This window comes from Hippocampus guttulatus, chromosome 9 (genome assembly GCF_054856545.1).
Source record: "Hippocampus guttulatus isolate MCC_2025c chromosome 9, RoL_Hgut_1.0, whole genome shotgun sequence".
Lineage (NCBI taxonomy): Eukaryota > Metazoa > Chordata > Actinopteri > Syngnathiformes > Syngnathidae > Hippocampus > Hippocampus guttulatus.
In genome coordinates this window covers 2,030,340-2,055,721 of record NC_141269.1, presented here as the reverse complement: position 1 = coordinate 2,055,721, position 25,382 = coordinate 2,030,340, and the positions used below count along the sequence as shown (strand labels likewise).

The 25,382-nt window shown below is 45.9% G+C and overlaps 1 protein-coding gene across 3 annotated transcripts; it reads right to left on the bottom strand.

Annotated features, from left to right (window-relative positions):
- Positions 1–6,541: 6,541 nt before the first annotated feature.
- On the bottom strand, positions 6,542–25,189 carry LOC147199773 (uncharacterized). 3 transcript variants are annotated; one of them, XM_086119434.1, is made up of 20 exons: positions 24,085–25,189; positions 21,827–21,926; positions 21,688–21,727; positions 20,064–20,105; positions 19,807–19,895; positions 19,579–19,675; positions 19,347–19,489; positions 19,082–19,254; positions 18,241–18,344; positions 17,774–18,159; positions 17,634–17,700; positions 17,000–17,060; positions 16,847–16,904; positions 16,140–16,469; positions 15,730–15,825; positions 13,662–15,303; positions 11,747–12,744; positions 11,594–11,664; positions 11,338–11,422; positions 6,542–11,249 (listed from the first exon to the last, which is right to left on the bottom strand). In XM_086119434.1, the coding sequence occupies exons 1-20, from the start codon at positions 24,248–24,250 to the stop codon at positions 10,406–10,408; spliced, it is 5,592 nt and encodes a 1,863-aa protein (XP_085975560.1). In that variant the 5' UTR covers positions 24,251–25,189; the 3' UTR covers positions 6,542–10,405. The 3 variants fall into 3 exon arrangements, with proteins under 3 accessions (XP_085975560.1, XP_085975561.1, XP_085975562.1); XM_086119435.1 differs by having other exon boundaries at positions 11,594–11,661; XM_086119436.1 differs by having other exon boundaries at positions 16,140–16,460.
- Positions 25,190–25,382: the final 193 nt, after the last annotated feature.

Genomic DNA, 25,382 nt, shown 5'->3' with positions numbered 1-25,382 from the left:
TCAGCCGCCGGACGCGTTGTGGTGTCAGGTAGAGGAGTTCACCAGCGCGGGGGGGGAGGGAGAGAGAGAGAGAGAGCGAGAGAGAGAGAGTGTGGGGGGGGGGGGGGGACGAGAAGGAGTGAGACGAAGTCAAGCTGGTGGTGAGAAAGGCAGAACCGGATGCACTTGCACCGTCACGGTGGTCTTCAAAATAAAGGTGATTCTGTCTACTTCCGCTAAGGAAATGAAACCGTTTTTCATTGATTGCTGAAAAGGGACGTGCGTCTGATCTTGGAAACAGTCATCTAATTTAAATCCATGGTAATGGTGCGGTGTTCATCGACAGTGTCAGTTCACAATAAATCCTGGTTATTTTACAAAAGATTGGTTGATTTACATTAAATCGATGTCAATTGATGCTAGCTCCATCTTAATTGAAGCGAAATAAATGCTATGCTAACTCAGGATGAATCCATGTTCATTCATGATGACGTTTAACATGCAATGACTCAATCATAAAAGCCCTTACATACATATTTACATACAGATGTATGTATATGTTTATATGTTAAGATATGCTAAAATTATGTTAAATGACAACATATTTATGTTAGAATACAATAACTGCCTCAAGCTATCATTTTTAATATTTAGCTTAGCAGCAAAGTGCACACAGCACAATTCACCGGCTCCAGGATGATAAATCCTGTCCGGACATCTGTCAGGCTCGGTGACCCCACGCAGATGTGTGAGGTGTCACGAGTTCGCCGTGACGCTTGTCAATCCGCATCGACCCCGCTTTGCCTTTGACAGACAGCTGCAAAAACCACATACAATTATTACGTTTTAACACCGCACGACGCCATAACTGTGCTGCGTAGTACTGCAGAGACGGTCCTAACGGCTTGGTTTGGAATGTGAAAGGTTTACGTTCATTTACAAGCAAGTGATGTTGATTTACAATCAATTTAGTTTAGTTTATGATAAATCCACATTGTGAGGACTCCGGGTCAATTCAGAACAAATCGACATGAATTTATGCCAGCTCTCTGTTACATTCTGACAAAATCACATGAATTAAGGTAATTTACGATAACCCTCATTCATGTCAAATGTCTCCACCTGAAATGACAATAAATCCTTGTGAATTCACAATAATAATCTGTCTTGAATTACAATACAGTGAGCCCACCCTCTTTGTGGAAGATGGGTCGGCCGAAGAGTACCAAAAAGTCGTGGATAATTGATATCTACTATACAAAGGGTAAATGCAGACAAAAAATATATATATATGAAACCCTCCAAATTCTTGAAGGTCCTGCTATAAACTATCAAAAAGTGTTTTCCATGAAAAAATGGGTTACCTTCCCCCCCCCCCAAAAAAGTAAATAAATAAATAAATCTATCCATGCTAACCGAACACTGTATAAATCCTTCTCCAGTTACATCATGGCGACTTATGTTAAATGAGGCTAAAGCCACGTTAATTTACTACGAAGCCCTGTTAACTTGCCATACATCCGTGTCCATTTACAATAAATCCAACTTAATTTACAATAAATCCGCGAGCCCCCCCCCCCCCCCGGGCTGCAAAACACATACAAAACGACGCCCGTATCCACATCCAGCACAATAACTGTACTGCAGAGTCGTTATGAATGTTTGGCTTTTGTTTTTAATTAAGTGTACGGCTGCAACCGTTGATTTTGCTGGAGGCTCCATGTGACTCCCTTAGGAGCCCACCGGTGGTCCCTGGATCCCACTTAGGGAAGCAAACAGCACAACTGTTTCAGTAGCACCACTCCCTCGCACAAATAAACCGTACTGTACACACCAGGGCTACCAAAGTGCTTTTTATTCTGGGTTTATATGAGAAGGTTGTTTATGTACACATTTAGTGTTAGTTCACTTATTCGTTGGCTAGCTAGTTTGGATTTTTGGCGTGTTAATCACGCTGTTAGCCTCGTGGGTTGTTTGCTACCGCATTACAACTAAATTCAGTTTTTATTTTATTTTTTTTAAGCATCTGCTAGTATTTATTGGTAATGTGTGAACACACCCCTCAGTTAAGTGGATCAGTCTGTTTTATGGTTCAATACCAGGTGTTTAGTTACTGAGCTAGCTAGCGCGTTTGTTGGTTAGCGCAATTAATGAGGTAGTTCACTTATTTGTCAGTTCATTTTATCAATAGTTTATTTGTTAGTTCATTTATTTAAATTCTTAGCTACCTTTTTGGTCAGGTACCGGTGGTCCATTTTGTTATGTTTAATCCCAGTTGGTTAGCTTGTTAGTTAGCTACTTCATTTGGCTGGTTAGTTCATCTAATGAGTTAGTTGATTTAATATTAGTCATTCATTATGACTTACTCTGTTTGGTGTGTTAGTTAAATCACTATCTTATCACTTAGTTTGTCCATTTAATGTGTTCGCCAACGTGTTAATGATTTAATTAGTTAGTTAAATCCATTCCTTTGCTACTTTGATCATTCAAATAAGTTTGAATCACTGCCAGTAGTAGTTTGGTCACTTGTTTCATATGTTAGTGAAAAGTTAGTTTGCGACACGGTTCATTTATGTTTGAAGGGCTTTTTTTTTTTTAAAGGTGTGTCTGTTACTTTTGTTTGTTAGAATTCATTCTGTGAAGTTTTGATCACATTATGCTCGGGTGTTGGTGTAGTTGTACGGTGTTAAAATCGTCGTGTCATCATGTTACATTAGCCTTGGTGAAGAGAAGAGGAGACGAGACGCTCTGGGCCGTCACTGGACGCACTAATGAGACGGGAAATGATGCCAGACTGCATTGACAGACCATAATCCCACAAAGACCCCAGACCAAACCAAAGATTCCACCCCTCTGCCCCTCGCCCTCTACGGAATGAAGCTTTCCATGTCTAAATAATTGCATCCATCACTCTTGCTTGGAATTTGGAGTGTGTTGCTTGACAGCGGGGAGGAGGATTAGCATGTCGTTAGCGTTCGCTACGCCTCGACTAAACGCTATCAGGTGACAATTTGCTTCGATGCCGAGAAAAATGTCCACTGGCTGCCTGCTCGGATATTTATAGCTAGTTTCGCTCAGTGTTTAGTCAGATGGGCAGGCAGGCTGCAACCTTGCGTTTTTTGTTTGTTTTTTCTTTTTTTTTGGGGGGGGGGGCATGGGGGGTGGATTATCATCATTTGCATTTGCAGAGAAGAAAATGTGGCTCTGTGTTTGCATACACTTGCAAACACACACACGCTTAAGCACAGCATTTAAAGGTTCAAGAATCTGTATTGTGATATAGCTAATAATATATGACATTATAAATCCTCAGCATGCTCATTTTTATTTATTGTATTTTTTTTGGGGGGGGGGGGTCCCCTATTGGTTTGGAGCACAGTTTCAAACAACATAAGTTAAATACTAATGACATAAATGTCAGTCAGTCAGTTACACAGCCGGTAGGTCCATTTGTAGGATTGGTCATGTTTGGATCCTCGTTTTCTCATTGGCTGGTTACATTTGTAGTCGTTCGTCTATTTGTATTCATGGTTATGTTTGGATCATAGTTAGGTCGCCCGTTAGGTGGGTAGGCATGAAGTAGTTCGCTGGTTGTTATGAATTAACTCTCTGAGTTGGTCTTTACACATATGTTTAGCTAGCTAGCGGGTTGCTTGGCCTAGTGGCAAGTAGACATTTTGGATTGACCTTTTTTTGAGATGTTTTAACTTTTGAGTACCCTTTGTCATTTGTAGAAGTTTGATCTGAGGCAGTGAGTGAGTTTGCCATCTCGGTCGTGTCCCCCCCCTCCCCCATTTGCTTTACATACGGACACATACAACTCTGGAGAAACCGCACATCCGACTCGAATTTTGACTGGCTCATCGTCATTTAAGATTGCGTTTCCACTCAACGTCTGATCCAATTTACACTCGTTTACTCCAAAAAGAGAATTTCACCCCCACCACCCCAATGCCCTGGCAAGGTGCTGACGGGTTGGTTAGCAACATCTGAGCTTCAGGTACACTCACAACCAGAGTTTGCCAGGGAGCCTCTGCCTTGGAGGAAGGGTATCCACATTATGTAATCATCAAAGACACGCTTCCGAGAATCTTCCGGATGATGATGTCATGACTCCCTCTACCACGCTTTGTGCGTGTATGTGTGTGTGCGTGTTCCGTAAACTCATGCAAGTCTCTTTCATTCTGCTTACATGAACTCATTTCATGCATTTTTCACTGCGTCGCTGTCACCACGCCATGTTCAGATGCCGTTTTACACGCACGCACGTATACACACACACACACGGGAAAACACACTCCCTGCGCTATCGGTCGAGGATGAGTATCTAGGCCAAACATTATTATCACCCCTCTGTCTCCTCCCATGGGTGTGTTTCCATGGCAACCATCGCATCACCGGGAAGTGTCTCATTCCACGGCGCTGTCATGGATACGCACACAAACACACGCGTACACACAGTCACTCTGAGAACTGGTCGGCCAATCAATACGCGTTGATCAGTTGGCGGAATTGCCATGGAGACCACCCAAGGGCACGTCCCATTTTTGCGCACGCACGCCCACGCCACTGAAGTTGACCTGGTTATTGCTCAGCCACATGAAGCGGTCAATGGTCTACACGTGCACACACGCAAACACGCGTTGAGGGGTGTCGGTGTCAACGTAAAGTTTCCGCTATCGCAGCAGGCGAGCACCAAAATGTAATTACAGTTTGCGTGGGGCTTCCCCCCGACAATGTGGGGAATTATTTAAATGGTAACTTGTAGGATCAAATTTGATGTTTATTTACTGATATTATCTTCAAAGCTCCTTTTTTGATAATGTTTTTAATGGCTTAACCTCGGTACCTTTTTTGGGAAATATTTTGTGGGTATGTTTCACTTTCATATGATTTGATCAAAAGCGGCAAAGACAGTAAATCAGTAAATTGTATCATATGAATATTGGATATATTGGAAGTTGTTATCTTTCAATTTGGAATAATTGTTTCTAAGAAAAAATATTCCGAAGTACTATTTCTTAATGTTTTTTTTACCTTTATTGCCAAAATGGCTTTATCATTACGTAATGCTTCAGGATTCGCAACACGTATTCCCAAGATGCCGATTCAATTTCATGAAAACGAATACAAATGCATTTTAGTGTGTTCACGCTGTTTTTTTCCCCTGCACTAAAGAAAAAAAATGAACACTTCCGACCAAAACGGAAGACTTCTTTTGTCTTTTCAGGCATAGGTTTTAATACTTTGTGGGTCTAGACATGTCTATACGAGCAGCTGGCTTTGGGGGGCAGAATTCTTTTCAAAACTCCAAAGGACCCCAAATGGCCACCTCTAATCTAAACGGAAAACTCCTTGTGACTCATTTACACATTTTTTGTGGGTCTGCTTTTGAAAGACAGGTCTCCCAAATTTCATGTGGCTAAGCGAAACTGGCTTTGAGGGCTCCATTTTGAAAAATGTCCTCGCAGGCTAAGCTACAGAAGATGGATGGAGGATGTTGGGGTGGGGGGGGGGGGGGGGACAAACTAACACTCAAGAAGGGGTGGCACAATAGAGTGCGAAGCATCTTTTCTAACAGAGTGCCAAGTTGCTTAGCAACCTTTAGCCTTGACGACAGGAAGTGATGTCAGTGGAAAGAATACACATGGACGCACACGTGTGCATGTCTGGGGCCGCGGACGCACACATTAATCGCGGTTCTGATCATTGTTACGGAAGGACTGGAATAATGGATGCTATCTGTGCAGGGGTTAAAAATCACAAATTAATCTTGTGTGCGTGTGCCGCGTCCATTAACGTTGACCTGACATACGTGACGCGAACGTGGACACTAAGCCGACTGTTGAGGAGGGAATCCATCTGCTCAGCCCTTTCGGTGCCTCCTCCGTTGAGATGACGTTGTTATCAAGGCTCACAGCGCCGCACAGTGGCCAGCAAGCGTTCACTGCACATGGGTCCCCGCCCCCTCCTTTTTTTTTTTAATTGGACAAAGTGGGACCCATTATCCAGGAAATATCGGACCGTATGACTCATTTGCAGTCGTTTCGATATAAACGTGATTTAACAAATGTCGATTTGTTATTAACTATTTTGATTTCTATTTCTCGTCTAACTGGAAATGCCAACAAGGAATTTGAACTGGAAAGTTGGATACTGTCTTGATTTTTTTTAAGTAAGTGCTTCTGTCTTTTTTATTTAGTATTTTCGTCTGTTTGAAATGCTAATGGATTTCTATAGCACTTTCCGACAAAAATCAAGTACTGTACTGTTTTTTTTTAAGCAAAAATACTTTAGGGCAATCAGTGTTGTGTCCAAGGACCGGCAACCCGAGGCCAAGGCCAAGGACTTGGAAAATCTTCCGAGGCAAGGCCAAGGCCAAGGACTTGAGAAATTTTCCGAGGCCAAGGCCAAGGACCAAGGACTTGCCTCCGAGGCCAAGGCCAAGGACCAAGGACTGATTTTGAAACTAGCCGAGGACATGTATAAAACAATGCTATCATACCACTTGGCAGGTCTTCATGATTTGCAACACCCCTCCATCATAACCCTTTGCACTCCCTAACGCTTGAATGAAGTGTTTTTATTCAAAGAGTAGAACAGTCAGGGTACGTGTTATTTATACTGAGAAAAAAAATAAAATCATATGATATACCGGTACATTTATGAATTAATGTTTTAGTGCAGTAGTTTCTTAATATGTAGTAAATCAACACTCAACAGGCATCACATGGCACGGAAGACAAGTTGAGAAATGACTTTGCATAGAAGTCAATCACTGACTGCAGAAAAAGCGCTCAAGTGATAATTTTACAGTTTACCGGCACCGAGTCCCAGGGACTCGCTGATCAGAAAAGTATAAGTCCCATTATGCATTGAGAGAGTCCCAAATTTCAAATTCTGAAAGGGTCTACTTATTCAATTGCATATGATAATAACACAAACAACAACATATACATACAATGATAAACAAATGCTGCAAAAATTTAAATGATTCAGGAGCAGGCCTGAGGATTTCGGAAATTCATGGTAACCGTTTTTCGGTTCCGTCGGATTACCCAATGGGAAACCACGATAACAAATGTTGGGTTCCGTAAACATTCATCATGGGAACCCATTTTTCTATTTTGACTGATATTGATAATCAAGAATTCCGAAACTCAAAAGTATGTTTCAAGGGTCAATGTTTGAAAACTATGCATTAACAATGAACATTACATCAGCAGCTGTGTACTCCAGGTTTATTCCAAAAAATAAATGGATCAAAAACTGGTGTACTCATTTATTTTTTCCAATTTCACACTGCAAAGATTAATTGACTGGTAATCATTAATACAGGTAAGTATTGATGTGGCTTAACATCCTCTTCCCAAGACGATGCATGTGTGATCTACGATCAATTTGACGAAAGAATTTAACACACGTCATCATTAGTTCTACCAACAGTTAACATTAGCATTACTACACTTTGTGACGAATGTTTTATTGATAAAGTTACCATGCTACAACCAGTAAATTATAGAATAAACAATACCGTTTCATAATATTTTTCACAGCGATTAGCCTACAAATGTAATGACCAATTTGCCTCGTAATCGTGCCTCGCGTCGTATCTCGCTCTCGCGTTCTGTGCATACGTCACAGGTGAGTTTAGTGATACGCCCTTTGGACGATTCATACGAAAAATCAGACAAGCATTCCCATTTCTTAAATATCGTAATTAGTAGACCGTGGTGAGGTTTTTTTCGCCGCCATCTCAAACTTTCATCCGCGCGATTCCTCAGTTTGCGGACTAAAATAGCAACCCGCATGCGCACAGAACGTCATCTGTTGCGCCCCCCTCCCCCACAACACTGAAAACAAAACAAAACGAAAGTAAATTAGAAGAAACACACTCACACACCACACCACATCACAAACACATACAGGCGCAGTGAAATCGCGTTGATCACGCAGTCAACTTGTGTGCGGTGACTTTTATAGTTCAACTATTTTTCGGTACGTGAAAATGACGCCACGGAAACGACAGGCTACCGGTAACGATTGTTACCGTGAAATCCTCAGGCTTGCTGTAGCTTTTTTTTGGTTTGTTTTGACTGAGAAATTTCCTTGCGTCCCAAAAACGCACATTAATTGGAACTGTGCGTCCCGTGGGAAAATTATGCGTCTAGGACGCGGGACGCAGAGGTAACGAGATGGCTGATCTCTAAACATTCTCTGAGTACTACTATTATTACCACTCCCACTAAAACTACATCAATTAATTTAATACATTCAACTTCACAATAATAATAAATAATTAAATCAACCATGATTTTAAACTATGTATTATCAATATTCATTATTCCAAACATGAGAAAGCATTCAGCAAACATAACTGGAATGGAGCAAAAGGACTCCAAATCCCAACGGCCAAACCCGGAAGTGAAGTGCTGGCATTATTGACTTCAGCTGTCATGCAAATTACTTGGTTCAAACAAACATTGTAGTGCGACCACACAAACGTGACGACTGTGCAAAAATAACTAAATAAAAGACACCACTGTTACAGAAAGGCTTTACACGCTATTTAAACTGCCGATCGCGAACGGAAGGAACCGTGATTGAAATTAACAGTGATGCCGCTCTTTACACGTTGTACTGACTGTCACCTGTGAGTGGCAGCCCCACCCCTCTTAAAGCACCAGATAAAGTCATCAACATGGTGAACATGATTTTGTTTGATTTCTTCATGATTTTTGCGGTCCTCTGGCCCACTTTATATCTGTGGTCGAAGGATTAGAGGCTCAAATCCCTCGTTGTGTCAGAGGACCGGAAGGCCAAGGACCGACCTGCGGTCCTCGAGGCCAAGGACCAGCTCGAGGAACACATCACTGACGGTCCTCGAGCCGGTCCTCGAGGCCAAGGACCGGCTCGAGGAACACATCACTGAGGGCAATGAGAAAAAACTTTTTCAACAGAGTTTGCATCCACTGTTCGAGATTTGATCAAGTATGACCGCGTTCAAACCTTCCAATTCTCACACACAAGTTTTTGAAGAAATCTTTAAAATGTACATTGTATACTGTATATATCCACATAATGGACATATTTGGTTTAATTCTCTACCTCACGTCCATGTTTGGAGTATCCAAATGAAATGAGATCACTGTCGAAATGAAGAGCATGTTTCTTCTTTTCTTAGTTTTGTTTTTCGCAGGCAAGTAACCAAAAGCATTTGACGTGCCAGGAAACAAAAGTGATCGTGAAAGTGTTCATGCATAATAGAAAATGAGGGAATTTTTAATTCCCCTCAATATATTTGACACAAATCATTGTTCAATAAAAGGCTTTCGTAAGCTTTCTTTTTAGCCTAGAAGCCACTAAAGGAAAAAAAAATAATGTGGCTTAAATGTGTCGTACTATTTTAGAGGAAACAGAAGATGAAAAATAAGTCCGATTTTGATCTCACAATTTGTTTTAAGATGGACGCCGTGAAATTTGGGTCAGGTTCATACTCGAGACAGGTAATGTTAAATAAAACCAAAAATAGATTTTCAGGGTCCAATGTTTTTAATTAAAAAAATAAACAAAGGGGAACAAATGATCCGTGAGAATCTTCACTTTCTGTCCATTTCATAATCAGACCGAGGAAAAACTACCAAGGAAATACACTCAACTCCACTAAACGCACTGCGGGTGTGTGGATTTTTTTTTCCTTTTCTTGCATCCAGTGTAGCGTGATTGCACACACACACACACAAAAAAAAGTGGACCACAGATTTGTTTTCCCATTCAAGCCAAATGGCCACAACGCAAACAAAACGTGTCCCCGAATGACGACGCCACAATCGCTTCGTCACAATGCGGAATACTGCCCCGAAATGCCGGCTTAGTCGTCTAAGTGTGCCAAAGAATATTTACAAGTGCGCGCCGTTGATTCAGATCCCGGCGAAGCGAGGAAAACCGCCCTAAAACGTGGGAGAAGCCATCAAAGTGCGGCGACGAATATTTACACGCGCGAGATCCTTCACAGGGGAAGTGAGCAAGTTCCGCACGGAGGGAGGGAAGGAAGCGAGACTTGCTGGTTTTCTACACGGTGAAACGACGGGCGGCGAGACGTGAAGCTTCCAAGCATCCCTGAGTGAATGGATTTGCAAAGTGGCGTCAAGGTCGGAGGCGCGGCTTTTGGCTCCTCCTCAACTTTGACATGCCCGTTGTCGTCATGATAAATCATTTAGTTGAAAAGTTTCGGATGGATGTGATCCAGTTTATGCCTCGTGGCGCTTCAACTTCCTCTCGTCTTTGTACTTTTGATTTTGAAGCGTCAAAGTCTGGAGGTCCGGGTTTCCGCTACTCCTGGCACTTCAATCGCAGCGTTGTTTGATGTCTTTTTTTTTCTCTCTCACTCACTCATCACTCTCCGTCTTTTAAATTCCAAGCAGCATCAAGGCTTGGGGGTCTCCGTTCCGGCGATGCCTCGCGGCTCTTCGTCGTCAGCATTGGTTTCCTCCGAGTCCTTCTCTTTGCTCTTCTTGTGTTTCTTCTTCTTGTGTTTATGCTTGTGCTCGCCGCCCTCCTTGTCCGTCACTTTGTGCTTCTTGTGCTTTTTGTGTTTCTTGTGCTTCTTGTGTTTCTTTTTCTTCTTCTTGTCGCCGCCGCCGCCGCCGCCAGAGGCGGCAGAGGGCGAATCGCTGCGGTTGCTGTTGGAACGCTGGCTGCCCGAGTGGCTGCTGTCGGAGGCGTCGTCGCCCTCGCTGTAGTCCGGTACGAAGGCGGCCTCGTCCGTCTCGCGGGCCAGGTCCGAACACAGGCGCTGCCGCCTGGGCTCCGCGCCGCTACCGTTCTTGTCCTCCTCCTTTGTTTCCCTTCCCTCGGCTTTCGATGGCCTTTCCGCTCGAGGCGCCTTCCTCTCCTCTCGGACGATCTTGACTTTGGCGGCGGGTTTGCCGCCTTTGCTCTCGTCCTTCGACGGCTTTTTCTTGTCCTCCTTGACCGCGACCTTCTTATCGGCTCGGGCGGCCTCACTCTTCTGCGGCGCGGGTGACGGCGCTTTGGGAAGCTCTTGCGGAGCCGCGACCACTGCCGCCACCTGTTGCATCTCCTCCTCCTCCTCCTCTTCATCATCCTCTCGCTCCCACTTGGAGCGAGGAGGCGCCTGAATGAGGAGCTGCTCCCCAGCGTTTGGGGGGATCGACGGCGTCGCCTGATCCGAAGTGGCTGACGTGTCTCTCTTCTTCTCCTCTTCTTCCTTCTCCCTAGAGGGCAGCTTGGGCTCTTGAGTGGCGCGACTTGAAAAGGAGGCGGAGGAACGAGGACGGAAATTCAGTCGCTGCTTTAAAAAAAGAAAAAACACCTCTCAGCACATGGACCCCTTACCTGGCGGCGGCGGCAGGTTGACACGACAAGACCTTGCGGCTAATCTTGGGCTTGGTTCTCACCGTTTTCGTCTCCCCTTCTTTCGCTGCAAAGAAATGATTGGAGTCATTGGACAAAAAAAAAAAAAAAATCTCAAGCCATTCTATCATGGTTGAACATTCCCAAAATTTTGACTCAAGAGTCCATAGTTTTGATGGTATTTAAAAATAAAATAAAATAAAAAAGTGTACTTTGACACACCACAGAATTTGCTTACCGTCTTTGGGAGGGGCATCGTTTTTTTTCACAGTGGACGCAGTCTTCGGGGTTCTCTCCTTGGAAACGCTACTGTGAAGGCAAGTCAAGCATCAAACAGGCGTTCAAAAATTAGATAATAAAATCCAACTAAACAAGACTTTGTCGTATGCACCGGTCAGATTTTGCCGCTTTGTCCGCGGCCTCCTTGGAGGCGGCGCTCGGCTTCTCTTGGTTGTGTCCCTGCTTCTTGCCGATGGCCGATTTCTCCGCGATGGTCATTTTGTCCAAGCAGACGGATCTGCCGGCGGCGCTTCCGGAGCTTTTGCGCTCCGTCTTCTGCAGCTTTTCACCCACGTCGGCGTCTTTCACCGCCGAGACCCTCTTGGAGCTCGATCCAGACGTTCTGTCGCGCTCTTTCTCAGAAGTCCTCTCCCGGTCGGCTCCCGAAGCCTTTTCTCGATCCCGATCGGAACTCGAGGCTTTCTCTCGCTCTCTGTCTGAAACTTTTGCACGATCTCTGTCTGAACTGGACACTTTCGCGCGTTCGCGGTCTGAAGTCTTTTCTCGGTCTCTGTCAGAAGCTTTAGCCCGATCTCGCTCAGAAGTTTTGTCTCGGTCTCGATCCGAAGCCTTTTCCCGATCTCGGTCTCTGTCTGAACCCCGTTCCCGATCTCTGTCAGACCCCGAAGCTTTTTCCCGATCTCTGTCAGACCCCGAAGCTTTTTCCCGATCTCTGTCAGACCCCGAAGCTTTTTCCCGATCTCTGTCAGACCCCGAAGCTTTTTCCTGATCTCTGTCCGACGCCGTACCTTTTTCCCGCTCCCTGTCCGAGCGCGAGGTTTTTTCCCGCCCCCGTTCGGAACCTCTCTCCCGCTCCCTGTCCATTCTCCAGTTACTTTCCCGCTCTCTGTCCACTCCCGAGTCTTTATCCGACACAAATGACTTCTCCCCAGCCTTTTCTTTGTTGGACGCCCCATCAGAAGATGAGCGCTCCTTTACGTCGATTCCTTCGGAATTGCTGGCAGGTTTGTCCGCCTCCGGGTTGTTGGCGGCACCCGATCGGTCTGCGGTCGTCTTTTCGGTGCCCGAAGATGATCGGTCCGAGATGGGATTGTCTTTTTTTCCGAGGTCTCTGTTCGGGGGGATGCTTCTCTGGGTCACTGGCTTCACCTGGATGTAGACAGCAAAGACGCTCCATGTTAGGTTGACTTAATGAGACACCTTAGCTTTGTTTGGGCGTGGGGGGGGGGGGGGGCAACTCACAATTTGTGGCGGGTTCTATATCCCCTGCTGCATGATATATGATTCTATGCCTTTAAAGCCTTTGAGGTGAACATTTCAGCTGAGTGACCCAAATGCATTTTATTTTCGAGTTAGCCGGTCCTCCCCTCAAGCATCTCCAGTTGGTCCAAAATTCTGCGGTTCACTTCGTAACTGGAGCTCGAAGGGAGGGGGGGATGTAACTCACATTCTGGCCTGTCTTCCACACAGGCTCCCTGTACATTGTAGACTTGACAGTAAAAATCTTGTTTTAAATCTTGAAATGGTCTCCCCCACATGGGCTCCTTCACCTCAATGTACCTGCCAGGTGCCTGCCTCGGGTCAGCCTACATTTCTTATTCTTTGGCTTTCGACTCAGCATTGTTTGTGTTTTATTGTGTTTACCATTTTGTTTTTGGTCATTTTAACTGTCTTTATTTTTAGTCTGACTGACTTCATTTATAGCAATTTGAATACAACTGTAGTCGTTTTCAAGTGCTTGCCAAATAAAAGTTGGGTTGAGTCTCTCACGTACGTCATCTTGGTGCTATGTCAGACTTCGCATTTGGTGAGGTATGCTGCATTGGTCATGTGGAGTGCACAATAAAATGAGCAGTGGGCGCGCAACATTTTTCCCCATTCGGTGTGGGGGTTTCCCTCGCATTAAAAAGTAGATACATGTGCGGATCCCGGACGAAATTTAAAGAGTCTACATTACAATTTACATTTTGGCACCTGAAGAGCATATGTGCAGCTCGGCTGAACCAAACTCTAACGCCGATGGTGCGTGAACGCCGTTTCGTGGATGTTCTTGTGATAAGACCCACCGGTAAGTCCATGAGAGGCCTGATGGCACCTCGGTCTTTGTCCGCCCAGACGATTTCACGGCCCACCAGGACAGGAAGAAGACCGGGTCTGTCGGAAGGGTGGGAGAATCTCTGGAGCGGCGACTGATGAGGTTCATGCAGGTGCGAGAAGACCTCGACTCCAATCCCAGGTCCGTCCAATCTCCGGAGTTTTCCGGGCGGAGACCCGAGTAAGGAGCGGCCCTCCTCACCCAACCGCGGGGGAGGGCGGTGGAGGTAGGGGAGCACTTGGTGGGGCAGGGGGATGAGGCCACCACCATGCAGGGGGTCTCTTCGGCCCCGGTTGTCGTTACCAGGCCGAAGGTTCTCGTGGAGGGACGGATGCGGCAGAGGGAGGCCCTGGGAGAACAGTGGGGGTGTCTTTAGGAGGGGTGGTCTTACAGAACCAACTTTAGACTTTTCCTTTTTAGGCACACTTGAGTTGTGGGTCTCTTCGGGCTTGGTTTTGCTGGTCTTTGAAGTCTTCGCAGCGGCAGCAGCCGCCGCCGCCGCCGTCGTTGCCGCCGGTGCTGCAGATGAGGGCTCCTTCTTTTTGGTCACCACAGGTTCACTAGTCTTCTTCTTAACTTTGTCGCTTTTGACTTTGGAAGCATCCGTCTTGGCTTTGGGTTTTATTTTCTGACTCTTCTCCTTCTTATTCTTGTCGGTCTTGGGCGTGGACTTGAGCGAGGTTCTCGAGGGTGTTGTGGCACTTTTGGAGGCAGGAGCCTTGGAGCTGCCAGTGGATGAGGCCGACTTGGAGGAGACAGGGGGCGTCTTGTTTGGTGACAGGATGTCATCCATGGGTTCGTCTCTGACGGGCGTGGCGTCGCCCCGGTCTACAGGATGCTGCGATTGCTGCTCCCCGTCCTCTCCGGATTTCCTCTTTTTCACTTTCTTGGTCTTCAGGAGCTTGGCATTTGTCTTTGTTGACGACGACGAGGACGATGGAGGATTCTGAATCGGTGGCACTTTGTCATCTCGACCTCTTCTTCCTCTGCCTTGGGGGGAGTACTCCCGGTGGAGCGGGGACATTCGCTCTCGGTCCCGCTCTCGGTCCCTGTCCCTGTCCCTTTCTCGCTCCCTGTCCCTGCTACTGCGGCCCCTCTGATACATCGCCTGGTGTTGGTTCTCATAGTCTTTGTAATATTTGTTGTACCATTCCCTGTACTCCCGCTCCCATTGCCGGTAGCTATCTCGCTCCCACTGGTCATGACTGCCGGGGCTAAGACCCTTCAGGTCATAAGGCGGCAATTCCCGCGGTGGCGGTTTTCGTCCGCCGGGGCTGCGGTTCCGGAAACCGCCCGGAGAGCGGGAGTGAGACCTGGAACGGAACGGCGGCGCACCTTCCGTCCCCTCCCAAGCGGCGTTGCGGAAGGCGGGCGGCGAACCGGAGCGCCGGTAGCTATACGACCTCGAGCGGGAACGGGATCTGGATCGAGAGCGTCCGTAGCTGCGTCCGTTGCGTCGGGAGTAAGGTGAGCGGGGATACGGGCGCCCGTGGGAGCGGGAACGTGAGCGGGAACGGCTTGGGGTGTACGAGTAAGACCGTGATCTGGACCTGGACCTGGAGCGAGAGCGAGTGTACGAGCGGCTGAACGGAGAACGGCTATATGATCGGGACCTGGTTAAGAAGCAGAGAAAGAAAGCAAAATGAGCTCTAGCTAAAATGTTTGCAAGGACCGCCAACACGTTCACTTGATATCAAGATGTGCTGTGGGAAATTTTCACTTCAATCATCTGAAAATTCTTTCCAACAAATGGTGGATCTTATCTCATTTATCTATGCCAGCGGCATACAGTGACAGGTGTGTCTGTTACGTGTATTGTTATTCTGTTCTTCCAACCTGTGTAGGCGATGTTTGACACAAAATGTAAATTGAGATAAGAACAACTCTGTGTGTGTGTGTTGTGACGTTTTTTGGGTAATGTTCCCTAAGATTTTTGTCACGTAGAATAAGCACCATGGCTCTATAAATGTTGAGAAACGTCGCTCTAAGATTACAGCGAGAAGGTTCGTAAGGATTGAGGCACTGACAAATGAAGTTACCTAGAATACGAAGGTCTCTGCCTCTTTGGTGCATTTCGGTACTTCATCAGCTCCTTGTGGAAGTCTTTTGTGAACTCGTCAAGCTTGGACGTAATGCTGTAAAGTCAAAAGGTGGCATTTGTTAAAATCGAACAAAATGAGCTCATCGATATCTTTCCGGCGTCATGTGATCAGCAAAGGCGTTCTTGCTCGAGGACTAATCAATTGGTCCTCAGTGCCATTTTCCCCGATTTCAAATTAGGGATTCAGGCCAGAGTTCGGATTCCGAGTGAGGGTTTCAAACAAGGATTGGGTTTTCAAATAAAAAATTTAAAACAGGGCAAGTATTTCAAATGTGAAACAATTTTAAATTAGGGTATCATTTTAAAGTTAAACTAGGATTATTGCTCGTAGTCGTCCTAACTACTCACTTGTCTTGTCGATGGTGCCGCTGCCTGTAGAAATCTTCTTTGGAGAGTGGAGGCTGATTGAGGGGGGAGGCCAAGGGGAGGAGTGGGGGCTGGCCGCTGGGAGCCCCCCAGGGAGGGTTGACGCCCGCTGGGCCGGGGGCGTACATGGGCTGAGGCTGGTAACCCATCGTCGGTGGCGGGAGGAGGCCGGGCCCCGCGGCGTACAGGGGGGCGTATGGCTGCGGCGGCGGCGGGTACAGGGAGGGCGACACGTAGAGGGGGGGAGTGGGAAGAGGGAGTTGGGCCGTCTGCAGGTGGGTGGAGGGTGGCTCGCCTCTGCTTCTGTAAGACCTCAGAAGATTCAGCATAAGTTAAACATATGTGCCAAATGCAAATTGCGAGCAGTACATTTACCATCCCCAAAAATCACATTCAAACAAAAGAATCGACAGGAAAAATGTAAATACATTTACAATTCAATCAAAATGGACACCTGTATTGTTTGGAGCGTGCATCAGCTCGCAGATGTACTTGAATGAAAATCTTAAATGGTGTGTTTGTGTCAGAAGCCACCCCATTAATGATGGTCAACTTCTTCGACTGGCAAACCTTGTCGAACTTCTCAATCACTTAAAATGACCACGATACTAGCAGAGGACTTCATCAAAGACAATCTATTTCATGATATCGCCTGGTTTTGACACCCGTGCCTTTAAGAGTGTGCTCACCTTTCCCAGTGTCTTCCCCCCCTGTCCCTGGGAGGTTGCTGAGGCCGGGAATGTGGGCCTGAACACAGCAAAACACACAATCGGTCATTGCTCGGACCGGGTTTCCTATGGCAATCACAAGAAACACTTGAAAGCAGCGAGTGGATTTCTTACCTGAAAGGTGAGAGGGCAGCCTTGAGGGTGGAGCCGTGCCAAGGAGGGGCAAATTGTAGGCCTACAGAAACGCAAACATGGTTACTTTGAGATAAAAGCCAACCTCATCATTTAGGGGTGCGGGGGCTGTTTCAATGACTCCTTTACTCTCAAAACGATGTACTAGGAACCCTCACGATTTTTAAGAGCCCGTTTGAAAACTGCGTTGCTGCAAACGAAGCTTCTGCCCAACCAAGTTCCCAGAGTACGACAACCACAAAAATTTTTAAAGGGCCATTGGAAAATTGTTTACGCCAGATGCCAGTTTGAATCAATGATGCAAAATTTTATGAAGCAAATACTCGAGTACAATGACATTTTGGAGGTGTGTGGGGGAGAATAAAGGACTACATAATAAATTATAAAAAATAACAATTTACAATATCGACAAAATTGCTGCAAGCAATTCCTCGAGCACTATGGGATTCCTCCCTTCAAATGCTGCCAGATTTGAAGCACACACACTTGACAGATGGAGGAGTATAAACTGATTTTTTTGTTTTTTTTTTAAAGAGAAAGATTACTTCTCATCATCGACCAGCCTAAACATGACGCTGGGGAAATGAGATTTCCTTGCGGGTCCAGACAGACTCACCTGTGATCTGCTCTCTGGGTTTTTGGGCAGGCCTGGCTTCACAATGGGCGGCAGCGGCTCAGTCTCCCTATCAGATAAAAAGCCGAGATAAATTTACGTTTAGTTTACGTTTTCAGTGCCGCAGAGTCTGTCTAACTTACCCCGGCGGGGGCGGCTCGTCCTGACCGCCAGAGACCCGAGGAGAACCGTGGTCCACGACGGGCAGCGGAACTGGAGAGGCTTCTTTCTTTCTTTCCTCAGTGACGTCAGCTTGAGGAGGCGGCGAAGGCGTAGGGGTGGGGGTGTTGGGGGCGGGAGGTGCCGCGGGCGGGGTCTGAGCCTGAGGGGCTGTCACGCTCGCAGTTGCGGGAGCGTGAGGAACAGACAGAGGCGGCGGCTGGGAGATGTTGGCTATCAGAGGGTCCTGCTGCCTGGATAGGAGAGGCCTGTTCAGGAGGTGAGGCCGCGGAGGAGGGGGGGCCGAAGGCTGGATTTGTTTGCGCCCGCGTTTGGTGTAGCCCGTTTCATTCTTGAAGTTGTTCACGGCCTGCGCGGCAAAAAGCGGGACAATTTAAGCCACCCGTAGAAGCACAAAGGGGCATCAAACAAAGCGTTGGGCAAAGGTTACCTGTCGAAGGAACTTGTTGGCGATGAGGTTGTCAGGCGACACATCCGACTGTTTGCACGTGAAGCAAACGTGCTCCTCAGAATCCAACAAGGTCGTCCGGATACCTGGAAAAAAGAAGAAAGAAAAACAACTTTTTCACATCCTATTGCCCCAACTGGACCGCTTGAAAACAAATTGCAGGCCAAAGTTAGATGAAGAGTCTTGAAAGGACAAATTGACCTAAAAACAACCAATTTTCTCTGTTCTGAACCATATGGGGGGTTGAGACTATTTGGTGCGTCCCCCGATGATGAACATGTACAGGAAATCATGAGACCAGTGTTACTTGTGTACAACTGCAGTCATTGAGTACATATAACTAAAAACAATCAGCAGACATCGGCCATTCGGCTGACGATTTCGGCCGAGGTTTGAAGGACCATCATCGAGGTATTCAATTGGCCAGGCCCTCATTTTGAGAGACAAGATATTTGCTCCCGACACCCGTTTCATACAAGCGGCAAACATTAAGTGGACTTGTCTTTTGTCATAGAACACAGGCAATAGGTCTCGTGACACGCGCTCAAAACTGAAAATAAAGATGTTGGTTCGAAGCAGCCATTTTAGTGTTTAGGATCACTTCCGTGTGTCCTTAATTTCTACAAAATTTGAATCGCACACAAGATTGACAGATGAGGCTAAACTTTAAATGTTTAATTTTCTTAACTACTTATGGGGGTCACTATGATATAAGAGGCATCAAGCTATGTTTTTCTCTGCCAGGTTTTCAAGTCAATTGACCATTGCCAGAATTCTCCGTTCCGCCCAAAGGATATTTTTAGTTCACTCCTTCGACACTCACATTCGTCACAGTAGCTGTTCCCGCAGCAAGGAATGACCACGGCGTCCGTCATCAGATCGTTGCAGATGGGACACAGCAGCTCGTCGGGGATGGGATCGGAATCGTCCTCGGAGGACGACTGGTCGTGCGGAACGAACGGCGGCCGCTCCTTCTTGCCCTGCGCGTATGCCTCCCTGCATTAAAATACACATTTTTTTAACACCCCCCCCTCCACCAAGGGCCAAATAATCCACCAAATGAGTCGAGATCAAGACTTGGAACGTACGCGTCGATGGCCGGTATGGCGTATTCGCCGGTGCTGGTCAACATGGCTCCTTTGGTGCCGGGTTCAGCTTTCACCATGAAACTTTGAGGAATCCCCTTGCTGGTTCTGACCTGCTTCGGACCCTCCATGCTCTTATCCTGAACCTGAGATTTGATCAGACAATACAATTATTACCCGCAAATAATCTCACACATAAACAAAAAACTTGGTTCTAAACCAATCCTATCATTACCAGGAGCATGGGGCACTGCCGAATATAGTGACCGGTCTTTCCGCAACGGAAACAAAGGTAGTGAGCCGGTGGTGGTCCGACTGCCTTCTTGGAGTAACTACAGGGGGGAAAAAAAAAAAAAACATCATCCCTCGCGTCACTTTTAATCCAACAACGGTACCGGCATCAATGTGAGCGCGTGAAGTGGGCAAAACATTCCAACAACTGTGTAAGTGAATGAACACTAACTGAATAGGGTCGTATTCGTGGTTGGACTGAGTCATCATGGCTTTAATCTTGTCCTCCTCGGATGCATTTGCGTCAACCAGGTTAGCGGTCTACAAGGGAGCGGGGAGGGGGGGCAACAACAACAACAAAAAGAAGATTCAAGATCAAAACAAAGGGTCGGGGGGGGGGGGGGGTAGGGTAGGGGGCTGCAGGTTTTTCAGTGGTCCAAAATCAAAACCTGCGCAGTACTTTTAAAAAGCGGTCGAGGTAAACGCTACCTTGGTGAGCTGGGCGAGAGACATAGACGGTGAGGAGTCGGTCTGCGGGAGAATCAGAATACAAAACATTCAAGGTGTTACACGACTCTTTCAGTTTCCCCCTGGATTGTGGCCATTCCCTGTTATTCTCAAAACGCATTTCTGAAGCGATGAAAGAAAAAAAAAATTCCCAAGTGTGAATCATTAAATTGGACCAAGATGAACATTAAAAAATAAATGTTTAAAAATTGATAGAACTCTTACTGAAGACTTTGCAGCATTAAGCCGACAATTTTTTTTATGTTAAAAGCTTTCGGGGCATACACTGCGCAGACCGAACTCATTCTGGTCTGGCGAGGACCAATTGGTCACATGACAAACCAAAGAATAGAATACAAATTTGTGTCTGCTGCGAGGAAGACCTGCAAATTGCGCCATTTCGAGCATTAGCGTAAGGAACCAACACGAGGCGTCAATGTCATCGTCTTGATCTGTTTCGACAGCCAGCAACAGTTTAAAAGCCATCGATAGCTTTGACTTTCCTTTCAGTGTGTGGTGACAATCTTCGGGGAGGGAATAAAAAACGTGCAGTGTATGCCCACATTTAGACTGCACAACACCATACAGGCCAAGGTCAACTACTACTATTACTTTTAAAAAAAAAAAGACAATTTTCATGCGCAAAAGGAGGCATTTTAACATGACTTTAAAACAACAACCAAAAAAGTAGCCTGCATGTTGGGATGTAAACTGGGCATTGGCGGAGGGAACACACAGGGAATGTGGTGCAAAAGCGGCTCTGACATGCAGAACCCACTTGAAAACCTTTATTGACAGGCTTCTGCAGCTTACAGGACAACTACACCAGCAATGACGTGGCACTCATATTAAAACGCAGCTGGGAAAAGAAAGATTAGGTGTTAGCTCCCTACACTAGTCTGTGTCTTTTCTATGAGGAAAATCAGAGAGGCGAGCCTTTTGAAAGAGAGCGTGGGTTATGTGCAGTCCATAAAACAAGGCATCTTGTACAGGAGCAAACAGCTGACAAATGCGACTGACATGAAGAGTGTACTCAAAGTGCGGCACGGTTAACTTTTCCAAGCTGCAAAATATTAAATCAAAAGAGCAAAGAAATCACTTGCGATTCCCCATCATCCCTGCCCCTCATTCACTCAGTCATAAATTACATTCAATCCCTTCCACGCTTCCTCCACCCCCGTCATTGGTTTCTGATAAACCACATGTTATTTTCACAGAAAATACAGTGACATTGTCATTATCATGACATTATATTATTATTACGATTATGTGACACAAATATTTGCCCAAATGAAAATCGGGCTACAGAAGCCATTTCAGTAATGAAACACAAGGATAGTGCATACGCACTTGGAAGCTAGCAAACACAGTCCAACATTAGAAAATAGCTTCTTGATTTGTTGTCAACAACAATTAAAAGCCCTTCGGATGTATGACGCCCACCCAATCACATCAAGAGTTGTCAACAGAAAACACGCACGACGCAATTGACAGCATGTCGTCAGGAGGGGAAGTGGGGGGAGAGAAGTGAGAGGAGCAGTGAGTGTTGCTTTTGGAGTGTGTTTGCTTTGTTTTGGGGTTTTTTTGGGTTGGTTTGGTTACATACGGGTCTCGACGATCCCGCCACAGACGTGTCAGAACGATCTCTGCGGAGACAACAGATGAGGAGGCATCCGTAAGTAACCGCAGCCTTCATCATCACCATCACATTAGGATAAGGAAGACGGAAAAAAAAAAGGACATACACAATGAACGTCCTGCCAGCAGGTTTGACACCTCCAATCGGCGTTCTGCGGACGATCACGGACGAATGCTTGGGGATGTGGGCTTCATCATCCGTGTATTCTATATATTTAAAAAAAAAAAAAGAGAAAAAAAAAGGCAAATCATGAAATGATGAAAATGCGACAAAAAATAGAATACCACTTATGAAAGCACGTAGCGGCTTCACAGCAAGATGGGCAATTTCTTGAATTTTAGGCTTGTAACTGTTTTTAAAAAAAAAAGTTATTTTGGGGGAATAACTTAAAATATAAATTGACATGTATCACAACAATTTCACACTGAAAATGGTGCGAAAATTTTACTTAATTGTGTCAAGTAATTCCATACAGTGTGTGTATGTTTATACATATACAGTATATGTATATTCAATTATTTTTAAGTAGATGTATAGTGACTTTTTTTGTTTTCGGCGTGGGCCCGAGAGACTTGTGTCCTGTTAGTGTAGTGTAGGGCCAATTTCATCTCAATGTGATGCTGGCGTATTCAGGATTAAAAAATAATAATAATAAAAAATCCTGGCTCTGTAATCTGCCCCAAATTAGTTGCTTCAACCCAAAATGTTCAAATTCAAACGCGGGTCCCTGAAATGGTTGGTTGCTCTTGTCAGGATAGGCGCGTTTACCCAATTTTAAGTCTATGTGCAACAAGTGTCCAGGGCTCAGTTTATCTTTTCTGATCTCTAACCCGGAATTGGGATAAAAATCAACATTTTTATATTTAATACACCGCTTTCTTCAAAAATGGGACATTTTGACAGTGCATAAAACCCACAACGTGATTATTCGTCATATTCTGGTTTGGTCTGTAACATGTCAGAAAGAAGGCAAAAAAGCTAACCAATGTTTTCCAAAATTAGATGTTTGCAAATGTCTCATTTTGCCTCAACATAAAGATAGTTTTTGTGCATTCAGTGAGCATGACCCCTCACCCCCAAGATGGCGCCCGAGTAGGTAGTGGTCGGCAAGTGCTCTTCAAGAGCCTTGCGTTTTTTGTTGTTTTTGTCTTGTTTTGTCACATGGTGTTGTTCCATCGTGTGGACCTGATGGGGACTGTTTTCAGCATTTTTGGCCACGACATTCGTCAAAGAAGAATAATCTGTGCTTGGTGGTTGCGCCTTCTCGGGGGCACGCGTGTACCAGCACTGATTTTGAGTGAGAGGAATGTCAGCGCCATTTGACTGTCGCTGCTGGACAGCCCCGGGGCGCTTGTGTCTCGCGCCTGAAGTAGGCAGCATTTTCACAGCCCCGCTTTGTTCAGAGGAAAGGTCGGTGCTGCTGGACAGTCTACGGCCGGATGGATGCATGGCTTGAGGAGCCAACGACGAGAAGAAAGGAGCGTCAGCGATGCGTATGTTGAACTGGGAGTCGCGGTTTGGAATTGAAGCGGATTTACATGGGACAGGAGAAAAGAGCCAACCTCTTTTTCGTTAATGGATGCTACAGCATCTTGTTGCTTTCAAGCTTAGCGTGTAGCAGACGTGCACACATTTCAGCATGACGTCTTTGATCCACTGGTGAAAAGGAAACTTTGACTTGCTCCTCTTTCATCTATAACTGCTTCAGACAACAAAGTGTATGCAGGAAAGTGGTTAAGATTGCATTATTGTCTGTGTCTAATGTGTTGTCTTGTATTATTTTGTCATTTTATGTGAATTTTCCTTTTGATGGCGGAGCGGGCACCCGCAGCGGCTCCTCTTCTTGCGAGAGGGAAGAAATTTCATCCGTGCTGTATGCATATGCAGCACATTTGACAATAAAGTTGTACTTGACTTGATGACAAAAGTCCGATAATATTAACTGTTGGAAATCAGATTTCTGAAAATGTGTTTTGATTAAAATTAAACCAATGTAAAAGTACAGGTCATTAGTTATCAATGCATGACCGTAATCGAACCTACTTTGGCCATTGGTGTTCAGGGCAGCCATTTTGGGGGTGAATTTCAGGTCTAGCATATGCCTACCATTTTTGAGTGGGATTGTCAATCCTAACAGGACACACGATAATGTCTCAAGGATCTATACCAAAACATCAAATCAGTAAGATGGCGATTTTGGTATTTTTGTTATCAGTACAACCTTGGCAGAGATGACATTCATTCGTCTGGAGGCTCGTTACTCATTAAATACATTACAAAGACTTGTTACTTTCCATTCGTAGTAAACACAACCAATTCAATAAAACACAGCATGTGCAACTTGTACAGCGAGTCGATACTCACCTTCTCGCGTCTGTGCGTTGGTGATCTGCAGGTCACAGTCTGTGGCCTTGAGGCGCTCCCTGGACATGATCTGCCGCTTGAGCTCACTGAGGGTGATGTGTAGACCATCGAACGTGACCGTGTTGTAGTCCAGTTTGGAAGAGAACTTGTAGTGAACACACGACATTTTTGCCACACTTTTCTTTTATAACAACAAGGGTTGGGGGAGAGAAAGAGGTTTAGGGACGGGGTGGGGGTGGAGTAGAGACAGGCGTTGGATAACCAAACAAACGGGGGGGGGGTAAACAGCGTTCAACACTCAAATCACAGGAAGCCAAACCTGGTAACTTTTTTAATACGTTAAATTGGTCTTGAGAGACACTGGACAAAAAAAAGAAAAAGGGGGAAAATGGAGGGCGGATCAATGACGCAGAGTCCTCGTTTAATCCCAACGCAAGAGATGAGAGGCCGGCGCGCCAATCGACGGCGCCATGTGCCTTTTTGTCAAGTCCTCTCGAGTCCAAAACCAAAGCGACACACACAAACAACGCCCCGAAAATCCAACCAAGGGGGCCCCCCAAGGTAGTCCGAGCTCGCTTCTACCGGCAGAACGGTGTTCTAACGCCCATGTCCGCCACCAGCAGTCATATGGAGGCAGAGGAGGAACGCAAGGGAAGGCCGCTTGTGTTAGCAGCTAATGTTGCTAACCGCAGTCCAGGCAGTGTTTGATTTGGGTCGAGGGGGGAGCCTCCCCGCCTTCAGTTCTTCAGAATACAGTCCACAAAACGAGTCCACGAAAGGGATTTAAGTGGCTAACAAAGCCCTTCGCCGAGACGACAACAATTTATGAACAAACGCAGACAAAGCCGGAAAACGAGTGGCCCAAGCTAGCAAGCTATGGCTAACGATAAGGCTCCGCTACCCCCGAAACGGTGTCTTTTTCCTCTTCTGGTCCATCGGGTTGTGCTCCTTCGCCTCCCGGGCGCGGAAACAAAAAGATATAAAAAAGAAGAAAAACAATTATGACTCCACACAAAAACCACGGGGGTGATGCGACAACATGTCCCCTCGTCGCTGTTTCATCAAAATGGCGTCGAACGGAAAGAACGGTCGTGTAAAGAGTAACAAACACATAACGACGACATAATACACGCCTTTTACTTCCGGTTTGGCCCAACAATCACCGTGACGTCACGGACATTGGGTTTTTTTCGGGAGGGATTTAGTTATCGGTAACCGTCACCTCATGTTATTCTGATTTTGTCACTGAAAAGACTTCGCTATTAAATTTTAAAAAATCTCTCTGTAAAAAGCTCCAT